General features: G+C 39.3%; 1 protein-coding gene across 11 annotated transcripts in view; it reads left to right on the forward strand.

The window, feature by feature from the left end:
- THOC2 (THO complex subunit 2) overlaps window positions 1–21439 on the forward strand; it is a 155520-nt gene that overhangs the window by 37027 nt on the left and 97054 nt on the right. For all 11 annotated transcript variants that reach the window (XM_066248608.1, XM_066248603.1, XM_066248605.1 and 8 more), the window contains exons 5-8: window positions 2506–2576; window positions 7497–7618; window positions 8409–8542; window positions 20443–20609. In XM_066248608.1, coding sequence (XP_066104705.1) covers window positions 2506–2576; window positions 7497–7618; window positions 8409–8542; window positions 20443–20609 — 494 coding nt within the window. The remainder of the gene's footprint in view (window positions 1–2505; window positions 2577–7496; window positions 7619–8408; window positions 8543–20442; window positions 20610–21439) is intronic.

Here is a 21439-nt window from a genome sequence, read left to right on the forward strand (position 1 = left end):
GTCCAAGGGTGACCCCAGATCAAGGTAGGGGAGTAGGAGTAAGAACATGAGCTATCTCCAAATAATGATGATGATGATGAAAACAGTAAAAATAATATACATGTTATTTTTGGAGCACCTTCTGTGTTCTTGGCATTGTGTTGAACATTTAATTTAATTTTAATCCTCACAGCAACTTGTGTAAGATAGTTGTAGAGATCAGGAAATTGAAGCTCAGAGAAGTGATTTTTTAAAGGCCACACAGGCAATAAGGCAGGGTTTAAACCTAGATCTTTTTGGTTCCAGAGCCCATGATTTTTAAATTACATCATGTTGTCTTTCTAATATTTTAACAGTTAAACAACAAATGAGTTACTTTCCTGGTTAAAATATAAACTTTTTATAAGACTAATCATGTAAGATTGAGGGGGCCTGAGATCTCTAGTAACTAACTTGAAACGGGGTCGGGGGGGAGTCTAATGTAACCTTTTGCGGTGAGCTCTGGTTGGTGCTACTAGGATTTAAGAGTTGGAAATGGCTGAGGGGTTTTTAGTAAAACCACAGGGGACATTAAAGAGATAGCTCTACTAAGAAATTTACTGAGGTCCTATTAAGTATTCCTTAACATGATCAGGACCCAAAGTGTGGTATCTTAAATCAGGTCACATGGCTAAGAGGATAGCAGACTTGAAGAGGCTGAACCGGCTACCCAGGTGCTCTGCTCTTAGGAACCTTGGGATTAGATTTTAGGGACTTAGGGGCCTTTGGATAGTAGATAGATGTTGGTTAAAAAAAATGGGCCCAGTTTAGTCCTGACCTCTCACTATCAGTATCCTCAAAGTTCTAGGCTAGGGGTAGTCAACCTTTTTATACCTACTGCCCACTTTTGTATCTCTGTTAGTAGTAAAATTTTCTAACTGCCCATGGGTTCCACGGGAATGGTGATTTATAAACTAGGGAAGTAACTTTACTTTATAAAATTTATAAGGCAGAGTTACAGCTAGTTAAAGCATATAATAATAATTACCAAGTACTTTATGTTGGATTTTTGCTAAGTTTGGTAGAATAAATCTTTATAAAAAAACTTACTAGAGTTAAATCTATCTTTATTTATACTTTGGTTGCTCTGTTACTGCCCACCATGAAAGCTGGAACGCCCACTAGTGGGTGGTAGGGGCCAGGTTGACCAACACTGTTCTAGGCTGAGAAGGGACCGGAAGATCAGATAACGGGGAGACAACTAGGAGTTCCTGGAAGGGAGGGTGGAGAAAAGACCTATGGATTACAAGTCTTACTGAGGGATTGAGTTGTACTGCAATTCACATTGCATAAATTACACCTGAAATGTCTTTAGTACAACTTGAGCTGATGTGCTTAGATGCAGTGGCCAAAATATTGGGCAATGACACTGTCCAAAAACGGAAAGTGGAGAAGGGCCAGGAAAATGTGGCTGTGTTAGATGATAAATTCCTTTTGATTTTGATTCTCAGGATGGCAGTAGAAGGTAAGATGAAGCCAATTAGGGGTAGGACATCTGTTTGGGGAGACCCTAGAGCCCTTAGAGGACAGTTTATTATATCACTAAAGTTGGTGCCTCTTTCTATAGCACATTCTAAATTGTGAGTTCACTTTAAAAATAGGATAATAGTATGTAATTAACTAAAACAATGATCCTGAGATTGACCTTGTAATCTTGCCAATCCTGGTTGAAATGTTTGATGCTTGGAATTTAGAGCTGTTTTATTTCCTTTATACTTCAGATCAGAAAATTGATAAATTTTCTGGGTAATTTACTGAAACTCAAGGAGATCTCAGTTTTTAAAAATATTTCAGTGGAAAGAGAACAAAAATCTTGAATAAATTTTTGTTCGCTAAGTAGACTTGTAATTAAAAATAAGATGTTAAATATTTTTAAATACTCTTTTCATAGAGTCAGTTGCAAGGTAGCTTGGTTGGAACAAGGTACATGGTATCAAGGTAGCCAAGGTCAAAGATTTAATCTTTAGGAGTAATAGCATCTTTAGCTTAAGAAGAGATCTTTGTTTTCACCCCGTTCAACTTTCCACCTAAGGAAGGAATATTTTCTTTAGCATATGTAACATGTGGTCATTTAAACATTGCTGAAATATTTTGGATCTTTAACGTTAAATAAAATATATTATAAAAGTTTTTGCTTGAATATTTCCATTTCTGAAAACGGGATTTTTTCTGAAACTTTGTTGCTTCCAATGCCATAGCACATAGTTCCTGTGTAAGCGACCATTTTATGGATTTGCCATTGGTCACAGGGTCAGTTTCTAGGATCAGAAGAAATTAAAGCTAAGCATTCATGTGCATAGGAAGGACAGCTCATACTTACCATAGTTTTAACTTTCCCCCCAAATTCAGAATGAAGCATTTTAAAATAAGCTTTAATGAAACAAGTATAAAATAAGTTTTAAAGAAAATAAGTATCTTATTATAGTGCTGGAGAGAGTCTGGAAAAATCAATCAAACTTTCATTTTTTTTTGCCTTTATCATTGTAGATATTGAGACAAATTGTTTAGAAGAAAAAAGCAAGAGAGACTATTTTACACAATTGGTATTAGCATGTTTGGTAAGTTGTCAAAAATGCACCTCCTTTCTAATAAATTTTACATTGGACAGTTATAATCACAGTTAATCATGTTGATGGAGAAAGATATTGACATTCAATTGAATATTCATTATAAGGTGTGGTTTGGGTTTTGAAATGGAATGCTTTGTAAAATTAGACATGTTAGTTATGTCTATGAAACAGTTAGCTGCCATGTCACTTAAACTATTTATTCATATAAAACCCTTGGTGACGTTTCTGACCTAGTAAGTTTCTAACCGAGTGAAAGTTAAGCATCTATCAAGTGAGTAGAAATGATGTGGACAACTTTTAAACTGATCAATTTTCATAAAGTATTAGGCAAGGAGAAAAAAAATGGACGTAGTTTAAAAACAATAAATTGTAGAACTTATTACTACCGTTGTTTAGTAAACTGTTTTATGTTCATAAATCCAGAAAGAAGCAGGGAGAAATGCCATTACTCAGATCTGGAAGACTGGCTCTATCTTTGTGTACTATAATTATTTTACCTAAACAGTAGAAACCAAGGAAGGCTTAAGTGCTGTATTATCTTAAAGAAAATTCAGTTGACAGACTCAATGTTTTTTTAAAAATTTTATTTAGAAAATTAACAGGGTGACATTGATCAATAAGAGTACATAGGTTTCAGGTAAACATTTCCATAGCATTTGAACTGCTGATTATGTTATATACCCATCACCCAAAGTCAGATCATTTTCTGTCACCTTATATTTGTCCCTCTTGACTCCTTTCCTCCCCCCCCCCCTTATATCCATCCTCTTCCTCCTGGTAACCACTTCACTTTTATCTATGTTCATGAATCTCAATTTTATGTCCCACCTGTGTATAAAATCATACTGTTCTTAGTTTTTTCCAATTATTTCACTCAGTATAATGTTATCAAGGTCCATCCATGTTGTCGTAAATGATACTATGTCATCATTTCTTTTTTTTTTTTTTCATTTTTGTTTCTGTGTCTTTTATTTACACTTAAGAAATCATGAGCAGATGCTTATGGATCTTGGCATACACTTCTCTAAAAATGTACAAGTTAGAAAGTGAAACTTAAAGTCACAAATGTCACTTTTAAATTTCTATTGACAATAGAAGAGGTTATTATTTTAACTGCCTCCTAAACTATTACAACATAAATCATAGCACACAAAAACTTTTTTTTTTTTTAGTTTTGCTCAATGCCCACTCCTTGCCTGATAGTATATTTTAGAGTGAATAGTACAAAAATTTTTTTCTGTGAAAAACTAATTTATAAGTGACTGTCCTGTGAGTTAAGCCTTATTAATAGCATGGTTTAACAGCTGAAAATAATGAATTGAAATAATATTACTGACAGCCTTTGAAATGAATGTCACACTTTATTAAAACACTTGAAATGTACATATTTCACCTGCAAACCTACTTCAATATTCTGAGGAAAAAATATTATTTCATGTCCTTACACTGGTTTTCTATCTCAACAGAGGACTCTATGATACTTGAATATTAATATGCTATCTTTTTTTTATAAATAAAATTTTATTTTAATGGGGTGACATCAATAAATCAGGGTACATATATTCAAAGAAAATATTTCCAGGTTATCTTGTCATTCAGTTCTGCTGCATACCCATCACCAAAAGAGAGATCGTCCTCCGTCACCCTCTATCCAGTTCTTTTTGTACCCCTCCTCCTCCCCTTCCCCTTCTCCCTCCTTCCCTCCCCCCACCCCCCATAACCACCACACTCCTGTCCATGTCTCTTTTTTTTTTTTATTTTTATTTTTCTGAAGCTGGAAATGGGGAGAGACAGTCAGACAGACTCCCACATGCGCCCTACCGGGATCCACCCGGAACGCCCACCAGGGGCGAGGCTCTGCCCACCAGGGGGTGATGCTCTGCCCCTCCAGGGCGTCGCTCTGCCACGACCAGAGCCACTCCAGCGCCTGGGGCAGAGGCCAAGGAGCCATCCCCAGCGCCCGGGCCATCTTTGCTCCAATGGAGCCTTGGCTATGGGAGGGGAAGAGAGAGACAGAGAGGAAGGAGGGGGTGGGGGTGGAGAAGGAAATGGGCGCTTCTCCTATGTGCCCTGGCCGGGAATCGAACCCGGGTCCCCCGCATGCCAGGCCGACGCTCTACCGCTGAGCCAACCCGCCAGGGCCTGTCCATGTCTCTTAGTCTCACTTTTATGTCCCACCAATGTATGGAATCCTGCAGTTCTTGTTTTTTTCTGATTCGCTTATTTCACTCCGCATAATGTTATCAAGATTCCACCATTCTGCTGTAAGTGATCTGATGTCATCATTTCTTCTAGCTGAATAGTATACCATGGTGTATATGTGCCCCATCTTCTTTATCCAGTCTTCTATTTTTTTACAGTGATTAAAAGCCTTTAAGCAAACTCTTGGCTAATACAGCAAGAATCCATAAAAGAGTACTGTCCTTAACATGTTCACCAAGTCCAAGTTGGCCCCATCACCATGTCAAATCCCTGAGAAATGCAACCCAACCACAGTTCAGTCTGTTAGAAGCTGTCACAGAGAGCAGGAGTCCAGGAAAAGTCCACACAGGAAAAGTCCGCATGGCACTGGAATTGTTGTCACCATTCTATACTTTGCAGCTTATGTCTAAGTCCCAATGACAGCTGCTTCTAGCTGGTAATGATTCAGGTAGACTGGATAAGCCATTTGTAGCATGCGTGGATATGGGGCTTCTGTTCTCCTCTACCTGGAGAGTTGAGACCAGGTTGCTTTTCCCTGGAGCTCTGCGACTGTGGCATGGTAAAGAGAACCTTGGGATACACTAAGCTGGGTGGCAAAGGTAAATTCATAATACAAGTTGGCAAAAGGGGGAAGGAGAGCTCTAAATTAGGAGTAGGTCCCAGCCTGAAATATGAGTGGGGCATTGAGGTAGGAGGGATAAAGGAAACACTATATACTAAGCAAAGCAGCAGAAAATAGGACTATCAACACCTACAACAGAGATCTTTGAGGGAAGAATAAAAAACCTGCCTATTCAGGCAAGACATAGTTAAGTGGCCCTTGTGCAAATGAGATCAGTTTACCTGCTTCTTGGAAGAAATACCCTAGGCTCATCCACAGTGTTGTATTGATAGATGGGGCCGACGGCCCGGGGCCCCTTCAGCCTTCAGTGGCAAACCCCAGCTTTCTGGGCAAGGTTAGGTCATAGGTGGTTGGAGCAGGGCTGGAAGAGACTGAACCCTCCCTTAGAGGAGTGAGGGGGAAGCCTACCTTCCAGTGTCCCTGTTTCCTCACAGCAGAGGCATGTAAGCCTGGCAGGCTTTAGCTCATGACCTTCCTTTCCACTATTGAAGCAGGACCCAGATGGCATCCTATGAGACCCCTTTGGGGTGTTGGAGCCTTTAAGCGTGTATTCTAAAAGCTGGTCGTTCCCCTGATCTTTATTGGGCTTTTTCTGCCTCTAGGTATCTTAAAAGCCGTGCTCAGAAGATCTCACTGAGGGGTTTGAGGATCCCCATCCACTATATAAATCTTTTCCATATATCTGGAGCTATTTGGAAAAAGACAAAACAGTGTTATTAGCTAGATCTAATAAAGAAGGTAGTAGTTTGCAGGCGAAAAGATTTGGTGTCTCCTGTTCATCAGCCTTCAAAAGAAATGTAAATTTTTTTTTTTTTTAAGTAAAAAGCATGATATGATAGACCCGTAGGAGTCATTGGCCTGGTGTGCAGGATTCCCGGGTTCGATTCTTGGCTAGAGCACACAGGAGAAGCGCCCATCTACCTCTTAACCCCTCCCCCTCTCCCTCCCCTCCCTTCTCTCCATCTCTCACTTCCCCTCCCACAGCCAAGGCTCCACCAGAGCAAAGCCACCCCAGGCACTAAGGATGGCCCCATGGCCTTTGCCCCAGTTGCTAGAATGGCTCTGGTTGTAACAGAGCTACACCCCAGATGGGCATAGCATTCCCCTCTGGTAGGCATGCCAGGTGGATCCCAGTCAGGTGCATGCGGGAGTCTGCCCAACTGCCTCCCCATTTCCATCCTCAGAAAAATACAAAAAATAAATAAATAAAAGAAAAAAATACAACAACAACAACAACAAAAAAAGAAAGTAGGAAAAAAAAAAAAGGGCATTCCCTTGTGTTGAAGCTCCAGGGAGCATGGAGTGAGCTTGAGTGTGTCCTATGAAACATGGAGCTCTATGTTGATATGTCATCATTTATTATGGCTGAGTACTATTCCATAGTATATATGTACCACTTCTTCTTTACCCAATCCTCTATTGAGGGACATTTTGGTTGTGTCCATGTCTTGGCCACTGGGAACAATGCTGCAATCAACATGGGGCTGCATGTGTCTTTATGTACTAATGTTTTCGAGTTTTGGGGGTATATACCCAATAGAAGGATTGCTGGGTCATATGGTAGTTCTATTCTTAATTTTTTGAGGAACCACCATACTTTCTTCCATAATGGTTATACTACTTTACATTCCCACCAGCAGTGAATGAGGGTTCCTTTTTCTCCATATCCTCTCCAACAGTTGTTATTACCTGTCTTGTTGATAATAGCTAATCTAACAGGTGTGAGGTGGTATCTCATTGTAGTTTTGATTTTCATTTCTCTTAATAGCTAGTAAAGATGAGCATCTTTTCATATATCTGTTGGCTATTTGTATGGACAGACTCAATTAGAATTTCATATGTAGTTCTTTTGTAGGCTATGGACAGCATGTATGTATTTTCTTAGCTTTTTAAAAATCTGTATGTTGTATTTTTCAATATTTGGATAGTCATCATTTTTGTTGAAGTTCTAATTTTTTTTATAAATTTTAAGTTGATATCTTTAATGTGATTTAATTATTTTTAATTATTTTGAGTATATTTAAATTGTGGATGCGTAGTTGAAGTGCTAAGTAATAAATGAACTTTAATATTTTTAAATACAGTATTTAGTTTCAGACACAGTTCTAAAGGAACGTCTGGATCCAGAAACATTGGAATCATTAGGGCTTATCAAACAATCACAGCAATTCAATCAAAAGTCGGTTAAAATCAAGACAAAACTCTTGTAAGTACATGTGTTTTTATGTTGCAGATAAAGTATCTGAGTATGTGTTTTACATAGTTCTCATTTTGAATGCTAGAAGTTTCTAAAAGGCATTTTGAAGATTTTGCTGCTGTTAGCATTTGTTTTGTCTCTTTTTCTTCTAAAAGTAGCCTGTGATTGAGTCAGCAGTGAACATTATCTGTGTGAAACCAATGTTAATTGTTTTCATATTAGAAGTTAAAATAATATTCAGTTCTTTTATTTATTACCAATAAAATATTTAAAATTTATAGGTGTACTCTAAGGTAGTGTTTTTCAACTGCCGGTCTGCAGACCAGTCCACCAGAAACTTTGTTGTCCTGCTGGTCTGTGAAAGAGTTAACCACCCTGTTGTTGTATGAAGGAAGATACAGACCCAATGATCTGAGTGGAATTTGCTTATGCTCAGGGTGATTTCTACCTTAGTGGTCCCTGAATAATTCTATTTTCACTGGCCCACACGTGTGTAAAGGTTGAAAACCACTGTTCCTAGCATATATTCTTAGTCAGTGATGGAAATAGTGGTGTTGTTTATTGTTCTTTGGGATTAGCAATATCCTTTCCTTGTGTTACTGGTTTTCTTTGTGTAATTAGCACCTCTTATGAATTATAGTAATTTTCTATCAGGAAAGATAAAGAGGTAAACTTTTAATAACTATTCTTATGTTGCTAATATGAGGGATAAGAAAATGGAATAACAATACATTACTCTTACACAAGCTTGTTAATTGAAATTAATTTTGTTCTCTTTATGATGTTTATCTAATTTCAGTTATAAACAACAAAAATTCAATTTGTTAAGAGAAGAGAATGAAGGTTACGCCAAGCTGATTGCTGAATTGGGGCAAGATTTATCGGGAAATATTACTAGTGATTTAATTTTAGAAAATATCAAATCTTTAATAGGTAAGACATATATCTATATATAGTATGTGTTACTAAGATAAGATTTTTATCTGTGGAGACTATCCATAAAGAAGAAGTGAGTACGTTCTATGTAGGCTTTTTCTTTTTCTTTTTTTCTTTAGTTAAAAATGAGAGAAATGTCCAGCTTGTATTTTTAAGATTTTATCAGCAATAATTAAATTTAGGATGATATTTATGAGAAAATCTTTGTCACTGTTGCTTGTGGTGTTTGTATTATTTTTTGCTCTCCCTAGTATTTCTATTCTTAATTTTTAAGTATTCTCAATCTTAAAGAGGGAAGAAAATAAGCTAATGTGAAACTATAATAAAATCTTTGGTGTGAATTTGATGTTGAGTTCTTTTGAACTTGATTTAAAAAATACTTTTACAAGGGACTTTCATATACACCTTATTTTATGTTTCCATCAATCTGTTAAAGTAAGTGCAGCAGGTGCTGTAAAAGTGTAACAGATAGGAAAGTGTTATTCTCCCTCCCTTGTAAATAGAATTTGTTCTTTTTATTTGCATTGAGCATTTGGAAGAAATAATTGACCTCTAATGGTAGAAAAATAGGCTGATTCTGATTTTCTGGATTGGAAAGAATTTTTCCATTATTTTTTAGGTTGTGTGCTGTTTTAGGAAGATTTTGCAACTCCTAGATGTCTTAGGCTTTGAGACCTGTCAGAGAATTTATATTCCCTGCTTCACTGGCTATATTTAGGGGGTGCATATGCTCATCTTCTGAGTTCTTTCTCTGGTTTTGAAATTTATGTATGACTCAGAAAGAGAAAAGAGGTATCCCAGTCCTTACCCCTTCCTCCAATGCTATGTGTAGGGACCCAGCTTTGGCTTTTGGTGATCAGCAGGTATGTAAGGTAAGACACTTTTAATTTAAATTAACTCTTTTCTTTGGAGTAAGTCTAGTTCTGACAGCTGATTTACTCTTTTTGCTACTTCTTTCTTGTGTCAATTTGACAGCAAGACTGGCAGCCCTGTGGGTAAGACTTGCATACTTGTGTGACAGTGACCCATTAAAAAAAATTGCTGTAAAGTTTCCTTTCTGTTCTTTCCAGGGTTGGTGCTACATTATTTCCTGCAGTATTTTGATCTAGCTTGAGGTGCTTGTCTGTACTGCTTTGCTATAACTTATAGCTTTTTTTTTATTATATCCTGCCATGCACTTTCTTTTCTTTGTGTGTGTGTGTGTGTGTGTGAGTGAGAGGGACAGATAGGGACAGATAGATAGGAAGGGAGAGAGATGAGAAGCATCAGTTCTTCATTGCACTCCTTAGTTGTTCATGGATTGCTTTCTCATATGTGCCTTGACTGAGGGGCTACAGCAGACAAATGACTCCTTGCTCAAGCCAGCAACCTTGGGCTTCAAGTCAGCGACCTTTGGGCTTAAGCCAGTTACCATGGGGTCAAGTCTGTGATCCCACATTCAAGCCAGTACCCCCGTGCTCAAGCTGGTGAACCCACGCTCAAGCCGATGACCCTGAGATTTCAAACCTGGGTCCTCTGTGTCACAGTCCGATGCTCTATCCACTGCACCACCACCTGGTCAGGCCTGCTGTGTACTTTCTTAGGATGGTATTCCCACATAAAAATAAAAATTCTGTCCAGTGTAGGCTCCTGAGGTTTTTTCCTATTTGTCAATATATCTTTTCTGTCCTTGTTTCTCCTATTTTTTGTCCTTGTGAGTTTATACTTTTTTAGTCCTTAGTTGTTTTGGGAAAATTTCAAAGACTTAATTTTCTTGAACGTGTGCTCTTTACCTAACTGGGAAAATGTATACTACTTTTATTTCTTGAACTTTGCCCTTATAAAGAATAGGTTATGTTACTGTCTTTGCAGAACAATGTGACAATCACAACTGCAAGCTCATGACACACATGGATATTCCATGAGTTTAAACAATTTAATTAATGGGGCTAAACCTCCCATCTCATCCACCAATTGTACTATGAAGCATGCTAGTCCAGAAGTGCTTAAATCTTGCCATGTCAGGGTAGTCTTCCCTGGACACCCCTCTCAACGCTTCCTGTCATTTACTACTTTTCTTCTGGTCACTTAACACCAGATAGTAAGCAATGGATTCATTCCTGAGCCCCACTGGAATGTAAGCTCTATGAGGACAAGGGTTTTTGTCTTTTGTTTATATCTCTAACCTCAGTGTCTGCTCCATAGATGCTGAATAAATATTTGTTGAAAAATAAATGAATCTTTCTCCCTTTCTGGTAGAGTTTTTGTTGATTCTTAGCCTCCTTTCCCTGACATGGAGGATTTTAGAAGGTTCATTTTCCTGGCTCATTGTTTCTGCCTGCATTTTGACTCCCTCATCTTCCCTGTTCTCTAAGAAAGGACTTTTTCATTGATATGAAAATTGAGGTTAAGAATTTTAATTCCAGTGACTGTTAGAATTTATTAGATTCCCTCAGTATGGATTCCATGCAGGCCTTCTCATCTGGCCAGAGTGGTTCACTGAACATTCTGCTTTTCATGGCATTTTAAAAATGTTTCCCCGTGTTTATTCTCATTGTTTTCTCTTTAGGAACAATTTAGACAGATAATACCTTGTACAAATCTATTGCAGGTGTAATCTCTTTTGCCAGCCATTGGCAGAATAGGTATTAGTTTGGGAGGAATGCATTTTAGATACAGTTACCATATTTTTTGCTCCATAGGACACACTTTTCCCCCAAAAAAAGTGGAGAAGGAAATGCCTGTGCGTCTTATGGAGTGAAAATACGGTATTTTATTAAATATTTTAACACACCATTTGGTTTAGAATATTTTTTTTCTTATTTTCCTCCTTAAAACCCTAGGTATATCTTATGGTCAGGTGTGTCTTATGGAACAAAAAATACAGTACATTTCAGGGCACATGGTCAGATCAGGAGAAATCCTTACTTATCATCTTGTAATAAAAAGATAGTCGTTTGCTCCCTAAATCAGTGGCCCCCAACCTTTTTTGGGCCACGGACCGGTTTAATGTCAGAAAATATTTTCATGGACCAGCAGCCTTTAGGGTGGGATGGATAAATGCACAAAATAAAATTATGCAACCGACGTAAAAACTGTGGTATTTTTAAATATAATTGTTGAACTTACGAGACAAGCGTCAAGAGTGAGTCTTAGATATAACAGAGGGAATCTGGTCATTTTTTAAAAATAAAACATTGTTCAGACTTAAATATAAATAAAATGGAAATAATGTAAGTTATTTATTCTTTCTCTGTGGACTGTTACCAAATGGCCCATGGACCCATACTGGTCCGCGGCCCGGGGGTTGGGAACCACTGCCCTAAATGATTCTGGTTCATCAAAATGTTTATATCCTAAATATAAAAGTAATGTTTATACCATGTCAGAGAGTCTGGGGCTATTTACTACATGAGTAGGCACAGAAGTAAAACCATTATGAGTCTTCATGGTGGTTGTAATCTCAAGTCTGACACTAAATTTGAAAAACCTATTAAGTAGGAACTGGTAGTGATTAGTTTAGGCTCTTGAGCTGTGAAGCCATAGAACTTATACAGATCATCCTTGTATCAAGATGGCAGAAAGCCTGTTTCAGAAATTAGAAGAAAGGATATTAGAGATAGACTCTTGATTGTTGACCTACCATTGGTTGGCAAACTCATTAGTCAAGAGAGCCAAATATGAACAGTGCAACGATTGAAATTTCTGTTGAGAGCCAATTTTTTTAAACTTAAACTATATAGGTAGGTACATTGTTATGAACTTAATCAGGGTACTCCAAAGCTGGCCTTTGAGCTGCACTCAAGGGGCCAAGGGGCCGCATGTGGCTCGCGAGCTGCGGTTTGCTGGCCACTGAGTCCTAAGCTATAATAAGCACTCTATTCTTCTGAATGTCTTAAAAAAAAAGCGATAGCTAGGCATTCTTTTTATTCTTCAAAATTAGTGGTCAGCAAAATGTTTCTGTAAAGGGTGAGCTAGTAAATAAGTTTTTGTTTTGTTTTGTAGGTCATGTAGTTTTCTTTTTAAAATTTATTTATTTTAGTAAGAGAGGAAGGGGGAGAGAAAGGGAGACAGGAACATCAATCTGTTCCTTTATGGGCCCTGACTGGGGATTGAACTGGCAGCCTCTGTGTTTTGGGATGCTGCTCTAACCAACCAAGCCATCCAGCCAGGGCTGGTCATGTGATTTTTGTTGCAGTTACACAACTCTGCCATTGTAGTGTCAAAGCAGTCATAGACAATATATACATAAATGCCTATGTCTGTTTTCTAGGAAAACTTTATTTAAAAACTTAATGGATTTGAGTCATGCTGATTCCTGATCTAAATCAAAAGTGCTGGCTAAAACTTAGTCATGGAGCTGGCTTACTTGAGTTTAATTTTGGAAAATAAAAATAGTTCTTCCTGGTTTTGGGTTTGGTGGTCCAGAATCTTTTTGGCTTATACTCTAATCTTTCCTTCTTACCCAGAATCAGAGCCCACTTCACCATAGCCCCTCGCACCTTCATTAGTCACCCTTGGTCTAAGGTTCTGGATTTGACTGGGAATGGAGAAGTGCAGGTGAGAGCCTCTGCCCCTTTAGGCTCGCGTGTTCTCTTCGTTGCTTGTCAAGTGACCAGAGAAACATTAAAAGCAAAGTAATAAAAATAATTAAAACCCCAAGGCAAATGCTTTTATTCTTGATCAGATTATGGGACATTTAACCTCTTTAACTACAGTATCTTGAGTGTACTTAGTATTTTATCTTTGGACCAGTTTGGTTATAAGGGCCATTCAGCCTAGAAGCATCCTTTTGCCTGCCAGTTGACTGCCTCCTTTACTAAGGTTTTTCTTTATTGAAAAGTAAAATCTACACACTAGTTATGAGGAAGTTGTTCTGCTACGAAAAAGATAGCAGCAGTTGGTGTTTTCAAGCATAGTTTATTTTTTGCCATTATATTTTTATTTTTTAGGTGCATTTCTCTGAATCTTTCCTCTCTGGTAGTTCTTGCCTTGAGGCGTGCATTTTTTTTGCAAATAAAATAGGTTTCTTTTTTTTATATTTTATAAAATAAACTGAAGCTGGAAATGAGGAGAGACAGTCAGACAGACTCCCGCATGTGCCCGACCGGGATCCACCCGGCACGCCCACCAGGGGTGATGCTCTGCCCACCAGGGGCGATGCTCTGCCCCTCCGGGGCGTCGCTCTGCCCCAACCAGAGCCACTCTAGCGCCTGGGACAGAGGCCAAGGAGCCATCCCCAGCGCCCAGGCCATCTTTGCTCCAGTGGAGCCTTGGCTGCGGGAGGGGAAGAGAGAGACAGAGAGGAAGGAGGGGGGGTGGAGAAGCAAATGTGCACTTCTCCTGTGTGCCCTGGCCGGGAATCGAACCCGGGTCCCCTGCACGCCAGGCCGACGCTCTACCGCTGAGCCAACCGGCCAGGGCCTAATAGGTTTTTATTAGCCTGTTTTAGTTCATTTGGGCTGCTATAACAGAATATCACAGACTGGGTAGCTTATAAACAACAGAATTATATTTTCACAGTCCTGGAGGATGGGAGCCCAAGATCAGGGCATTAGCTTGTTTGAATTCTGGTGAAGGGCCTTAGTTGCAGTCTGGTGGCTTCTTGCTGTATCTTCACATGATGAAAGGTCAAAGAAACTTTTTTAAGGGAATTAAGCTCTTTTTGTTCAAAACCTGGTTTTTCTTTGTCGCATAAAGTCCATTCTGTCAGGAATGTGATGACTGAAGCTATCATTCTGTTTTCTTGTCTGAAACGTACAGGCTGGATATGTCACCCGTTCATGTTTACAAAATTACCTTGGTCTTTTTTTCTGTTAAGAATCCCAGTTTGACCTGTTGTCAGTTTGATCATGTATTTTGCCTGTAGTTGCAGTCACTTACTCTAATATACTGGCCACCTTGCCCATCTTTGGGGAAACGTCAGTTACTTTTCAATGACACATTCAAAAATGTGTCATCCAAAAGGCGTGAATTATCTTCAAGAGTAGGGAAGGCATTTGCTTCATTTCTGTATCACAGGCTCACACAGTGGGTAGTTATTTAATGTTTAATTAAATGAAAGAATGAATCCATGGCTATTACAGGCCCACCGTTTCGTTATTTTTTCACTTACTTTCTTCTAATATGGTTCCCAGTTTGTTCCCCAAAAGGCATAAAGACATACGTGTGTGTGTATGTATGTATGTCTGTGTGTGTGTGTATATATATATATATATGCGTATATATATATATGTGTGTGTTATATATTCCTTAATGTAGCTGGTGATAGAGCTAGGCTTATGATTTTTTTCAAGATCACATGACTATCAATGCCTGGATTGGATAAATGCTTTTCTGAGCTGCTTGAGCACAAGAATGCCTATGTTCTTCCACAGCTGTCATTAGAAAAAAACATTATTATTATTATTTTTTTGTATTTTTCTGAAGCTGGAAACGGGGAGGCAGTCAGACAGACTCCCGCATGCGCCCGACCGGGATCCACCTGGCACGCCCACCAGGGGGCGATGCTCTGCCCATCCGGGGCATCACCCTGTCGCGACCAGAGCCACTCTAGCGCCTGGGGCAGAGGCCAAGGAGCCATCCCCAGCGCCCGGGCCATCTTTTGCTCTAATGGAGCCTCGGCTGCGGGAGGGGAAGAGAGAGACAGAGAGGAAGGAGAGGGGGAGGGGTGGAGAAGCAGATGGGCCCTTGTCCTGTGTGCCCTGGCCAGGAATTGAACCTGGGACTTCCGCGTGCCAGGCCGATGCTCTACCACTGAGCCAAACGGCCAGGGCCAGAAAAAAACATTATTTTGGACACTTTAAACTCTTACTGGTTGTTACTAGAGTAACACTGCATATGAAAACTTTAATTAACTATTAGCAACTTTCTAAGGTTTAAGAAACTATTTTCTGAATGATTAGTTTGGTAACTTTTTCATTCTAATTGATTGGAATAACTAATGGCACCTGAGACACTTAATAGAAAATTCATAAGCCAGTTTTTCATTTGTGGAAGATTTGAAGGTTTGTTTCTATCATAAATAGAAGCGCATACCGCCTGACCAGGCAGTGACATGGTGGATAGACCATTGGACTGGGATGCAGAGGGCGCAGGTTTGAAACCCCAAGGTTGCCACTGGCTTGAGGACAGGGTCGCTGGCTCTGCTGTAGCCCTCCCCCACCCTGCCCCATCAAGGCACATATGAGAAAGCAATCAATGAACAACTAAGGTGCTACAATGAGGTCTTGATGCTTCTTATCTCTCTCCCTTCCTGTCTCTCTCTCTGTCTGTGTCGCAAAAAAAGTAGAAGCACGTATCTCTTCTAGAACTGCTTTAAATTGCACCTAGAAAGAAGTTAGTAGTTACTTGATATACAGATCACTGATAGAATAGCCTTGATATAGTACTACTATTAAATAAAACGTAATGGCCTGACCAGGCAGTGGCGCAATGGATAGAGCATCGGATTGGGATGCGGAGGACCCAGATTCGAGACCCTGAGGTTGCCAGCCTGAGCGCAGGCTCATCTGGTTTGAGCAAGGCTCACCAGCTTGGACCCAAGGTCGCTGGCTCGAGCAAGGGTTTATTCGGTTTGCTGAAGCCCCATGGTCAAGGCACATATGAGAAAGCAATCAATGAACAACTAAGGTGTCACAACCAAAAACTGATGATTGATGCTTCTCATCTCTCTCTGTTCCTGTCTGTCTGTTCCTATCTATCCCTCTCTCTGACTCTCTGTCTCTCTTTAAAAAAACACCCCCCCCAAAAAAAATGTAACGCCTGATTCACACGGTAGCACATTGAAAATAGAAACTTTAAAGTAATGTGAATGAAACACATTTCCATGTAACGTGTTGCTGTTATTCCATATTCACAAGTTTTTATATGGAACTTAATGGGTAATTATAAGTCAGCCTTTTTTCCCCCTCAGAATTATATTCAATGTATCTTTTATCCTTTCTCATAGAGTAGTATTCATTTTATTTAGTGATTGAATTTTTATATTTAATAAGTGTTAGACCTGCCCTGTGGTGGGCGCAGTGAATAAAGCATTGACCTGGAACACTGAGGTCACCGGTTCGAAACTCTGTGCTTGCCTGGTTAAGGCACATATGGGAGTTGATGCTTCCTGCTCCTCCCCCTTCTCTTTCTTCCTTCTCTCTATTTCCTCTCTAAAATGAATAGATAAAATCTTTTAAAAAATAAATATGGGAGCAGTTATAAGGATAAGATTGTACCTTCAAGATCTATTGTTGATGTTACAGCAGTTTAGAGGCATTTTCAGCTTTATTCAGGCATAGTTGACAAAGTAAACTATGCATATTTAAATGTACAGTTAGAGTTTTAACATATTTATACATGCATGTGAAAACATCACGTAGGTCTAAGTAATGCACATTTCAATCACTCCCTCCCCAATTTCTTCTTGCCCCTTTATACTTCATTTCCCCTCCCTGTGTCCCCCAGTCCCCTTGTCCCAGCACCCACTGCTCTGCCTTTTTTTTTTAATTGAGTGAGAGGCAGGAGACAGGGAGGCAGGGAGGCACCGATACACTCCCACATGCACCTAGACCAGGATCTACCCAGCAAGCCCCCTGCAGGGCTATGCTCTGCCTATCTGGGACCGCTGCTCTGTTGCTTGGCAACTGAGCTATGTCAGCACCTGAGGTGAGGCCATGGAGCCATCCTCAGCACCTGGGGCCAAATTGCCCTAACTGTTGGAGCCATAGCTGTGGGAGGGGAGAAGAGAGAGAGAGAGAGAAAGGGGAGGGGGAGGGGGAAAGAAGGAGATGGTCACTTCTGTGTGCCCCGACTGGGAATCGAACCTGGGACTTCACACGCTGGGCTGGTGCTCTGCTGAGCCACCTGGCCAGGGCCTACTTTTTCTCACTGTTGATTAGTTTGCATTTTCTGGAATTCTGTTATAAATGGAATCATATAGTTAGTTCTTTTGTTTTATGGCTAATTTCAGTATAATTATTTTGTGACCATCTATGGTGTCGCTTGTATTAATAGTTAGTTCTTCTTGTTATTGCTGAGTAAGAAGTCCATTACATATACTTACAATTATATTGTATTACAGTTTGCCCATTTGCATGTTGATGGGCATTTGACAGTGTCCTATTTTGAATCATCTATGAATATTTGTATAGAGGTCTTTGTGTGGACATAGACATTTATTTCTCTTGGTTAAAAACCTAGGAATGAAATGGCTTTGTTATATGGTAGGTGTAAGTTTAACTTTCAAAGAAACTGCCAGTTTTACAAAGTGTTTGTACCATTTTATATTTTGTATTTCCACCAGAAGCATTTAAAATTTCTAGTTGCTATTTTAGAGTCACTTTTACATTCATAGACCATACTTTTTGAGGGTACAGGGAGATGCAAACAAGTTTTCTTCCCAAAACTTTAGGTAAACATTTCTATGGAGACGTTACGAAAATCTGGAGCTCTTTTTTAGTAACATGATCACTCATGTTTTCTTTAGTGTGAGAAATGGAAGAAAATATGTTCTTAACTTTGGATTTTATAAAAAGAGGAAATACTCTTGTATTTGTGGAGTTTGGTTTTCTAGGTGAGTGCTAAGATACAGCAGGTCCTCAGATAATGTGGTTTCCTTCAACACTGTTTTATTATAATTGCTGATAAACTGTTTACATCAATTAACCAGTGGTAACACTGTTTTCGTTATATGTCATTTTGCTTCAAGTTTAAAATATTGACGATATTAAGTGAGGACTTAACTCTTCTGTGAATCAGATAGTTTTATAGCACTTAATATAATTGTATCGAGTTTATAGAAGTAACTCTGGAAATCTCCTCTTATAAACTAGATTATATAAGAATTTTCTTTGAAAAATGCCCCAAGTCATTCATAAGATGCAGTGGTTAGACCTAACATCTCTCCCTACTTCTAAACACACGTACTTGTTCTTTTTTCCTCCAGCATTAGAAGAAACTAGTGTTTATTTGCTTGTCCCAATGAAGGAGTTAGCTTGCATTTAGGGCCTACATTTAATGAAAAATATGTAATTTAAAATACTAGAATTTCATTCAGCTTGGTGCATAAGGCATGTAGGAACTGATAAAAATCGAGGGAATAGCAGATTGATATCTCCTGCCTACTCTGGGTCACAGGTATACATTTTATTGAGAGGAATGGTGAATGGAATGGCCTATACCACTTACATTATTTTTCTTTTTTTTGCTGTATGTACCTGAATAGTTGCATTCTGAAATTGAATGCACGTATGATCTGCCTGCATTATAATATAACTACGGTAACAAGCTGAAGCTGAATGCGAATAGAGGTTATGTACATCTTAAGAGTAGGGTGGCTGATGGGAAGGTTTGTTAAGCTTTCCATGGCCCTTTTTAGCTTACTGTCGGAGATTAGTAAGGATAAGTAGCCATCAGCACCTACTCAGTGCTTCTTCCTTTTTCCTGCTCTACCTAGATTGTCTGTTTTCTTCTCTTTGCTTGTGTTAGTTATCTTTACTCCTTTTTTATGTCCCCAACTCCTTGATGTTTTCTTATATCTTTATCAGTAGTATACCTGTTTTCCCTTTAAAATACTACCAAAACCCATAAACATAAATTGGTACAATTATATTTTGTAGTTTTGTTGTGTATATAAGATAAACTACAAAGTGAGTTTAAAAATGATGGTTTACACCTGACCAGGCGGTGGCGCAGTGGATAGAGTGTCGGACTGGGATGCAAAGGACCCGGGTTCAAGACCCCGAGGTCGCTAGCTTGAGTGCGGGTTCATCTGGTTTGAGAAAAAGCCCACCAGCTTGAACCCAAGGTCACTGGCTCCAGCAAGGGGTTACTCGGTCTGCTGAAGGCCCGCGGTCAAGGCACATATGAGAAAGCAATCAATGAACAACTAAGGTGTTGCAACACGCACTGAAAAACTAATTATTGATGCTTCTCATCTCTCTCCGTTCCTGTCTGTCTGTCCCTGTCTATCCCTCTCTCTGACTCACTCTGTCTCTGTAGAAAATAAATAAATAAATAAAAATTAAAAAAAAACCTTAAAAAAATGGTTTACTTTCATGAACTATTTATTGACACGCCAAGTAAGTTCTGCATAAGACATTTTTTTTTAAATTTTTTTTTCTTTTTTCTGAAGCTGGAAATGGGAAGAGACAGTCAGACAGATTCCCGCATGTGCCTGACCGGGATCCACCTGGCACGCCCACCAGGGGCTACGCTCTGCCCACCAGGGGGCGATGCTCTGCCCCTCTGGGGCATTGCTCTGTTGCTACCAGAGCCACTCTAGCGCCTGGGGCAGAGGCCAAGGAGCCATCCCCAGCACCCGGGCCATCTTTGCTCCAATGGAGCCTCGGCTGCGGGAGGGGAAGAGAGAGACAGAGAGGAAGGAGAGGGGCAGGGGTGGAGAAGCAGATGGGCGCTTCTGTGTGCCCTGGCCGGAATTCGAACCCGGGTCCCCTGCACGCCAGGCCGACGCTCTACCGCTGAGCCAACTGGCCAGGGCCTGCATAAGACATTTTTAAAAACTCTGTAGTCGCCTAACTTGTAAGATGCGTTGTTTAGTTTTCATATTTTGCCAAGAGTTAATGGTGTGGATCTCTTTTACTAGACTGAGTAATTAAGAACTGATGAGACAGTTGTGGAATAGAAGAAAGTTTACTTAGTACCCCAGGTCCTGGGCTCCAGCCCAGCCCTGTCATTAATCTGCTCTGTTATCCTGGGCAAGTCACATTCTCATCTGTAATATGTGGGGAGTGGACTTGATGATCTTAAAAATTATAAAGAATTTCCTCTGGGATAGGGCAAGCAAACTTGTTAAAGAAGTTGTTTTAAAAAACATTTTTATCTTGTTATATAAGTTGTCCTTGAAAGTAATGGCTTTTCTAGAAATGATATATATAATCACTTTTGAATTTTGTATATCTCATCTGTTGCAGGATGCTTTAATCTGGATCCCAATAGAGTTTTGGATGTCATTTTAGAAGTGTTTGAATGCAGGCCGGAACATGATGACTTCTTTATATCTTTATTAGAATCTTACATGAGTATGTGTGAACCGCAAACACTGTGTCATATTCTTGGGTTCAAATTCAAGTTTTATCAGGTAAAAAAATGTTTGTGTGTATCTATATCTATATGTATCTATAGGTTAATTTCGTGATTTTGTATGTGCTGTTTAATTTGAATTTTATTTGTAAATGATTGGTTTCAGCTCAGCCATTCAGGCAGAGGAAATAGATAAATAGGTGGCTAACAATGAGATGCAGTAAGTACTGTATTAGTAATACGAATGATGTGATGTGAAAGCCTAGAGCCCTGTTCGGCAAACCGCCGCTCGCAAGCCACATGCAGCTCTTTAGCCCCTTGAGTGTGGCTCTTCCACAAAATACAACGTGTGGGCGCTACCTTGGTAAGAAATGTACCTACCTATATAGTTTAAGTTTAAAACATTTGGCTCTCAAAAGAAATTTCAGTCGTTGTACTGTTGATATTTGGCTCTGTTGACTAATGAGTTTGCCGACCACTGGCCTAGAGAAAAGCATAATAATTTTTTTGTATTAAGAGAGATGGAGTCAGGGAAGACTTTATAGATGTAAACTTTTTAAACCGGTCCTTGAAGGATGAGGAGTTTGTTGAGAGTTGTCATGTGTGGAAGTGAAAAATAGTGTAAGAGTGAAGATGTGACAGTGTGAATGTACATAATAGATTGAAGAAATGGTATATAGTCAAATGTGGTGGGATTGTAAGGTGTGGGGAAAGAAGGGACAGGAAGTGAAGTTGGAAAGGTAGGTGTACATTTTATTGTCAAGGGCCTTGAATACTGTGTTGAGTTACAGTTTTATTGCATAGATAGTGACCATTGGAAAATATTTACTTAAAGTACTACAATAGTTATCTATGCCTCTGGTTATTTCTCTTTCAATCCATCTTTCA

This window comes from Saccopteryx bilineata, chromosome X (genome assembly GCF_036850765.1).
Source record: "Saccopteryx bilineata isolate mSacBil1 chromosome X, mSacBil1_pri_phased_curated, whole genome shotgun sequence".
Classification (NCBI taxonomy): domain Eukaryota; kingdom Metazoa; phylum Chordata; class Mammalia; order Chiroptera; family Emballonuridae; genus Saccopteryx; species Saccopteryx bilineata.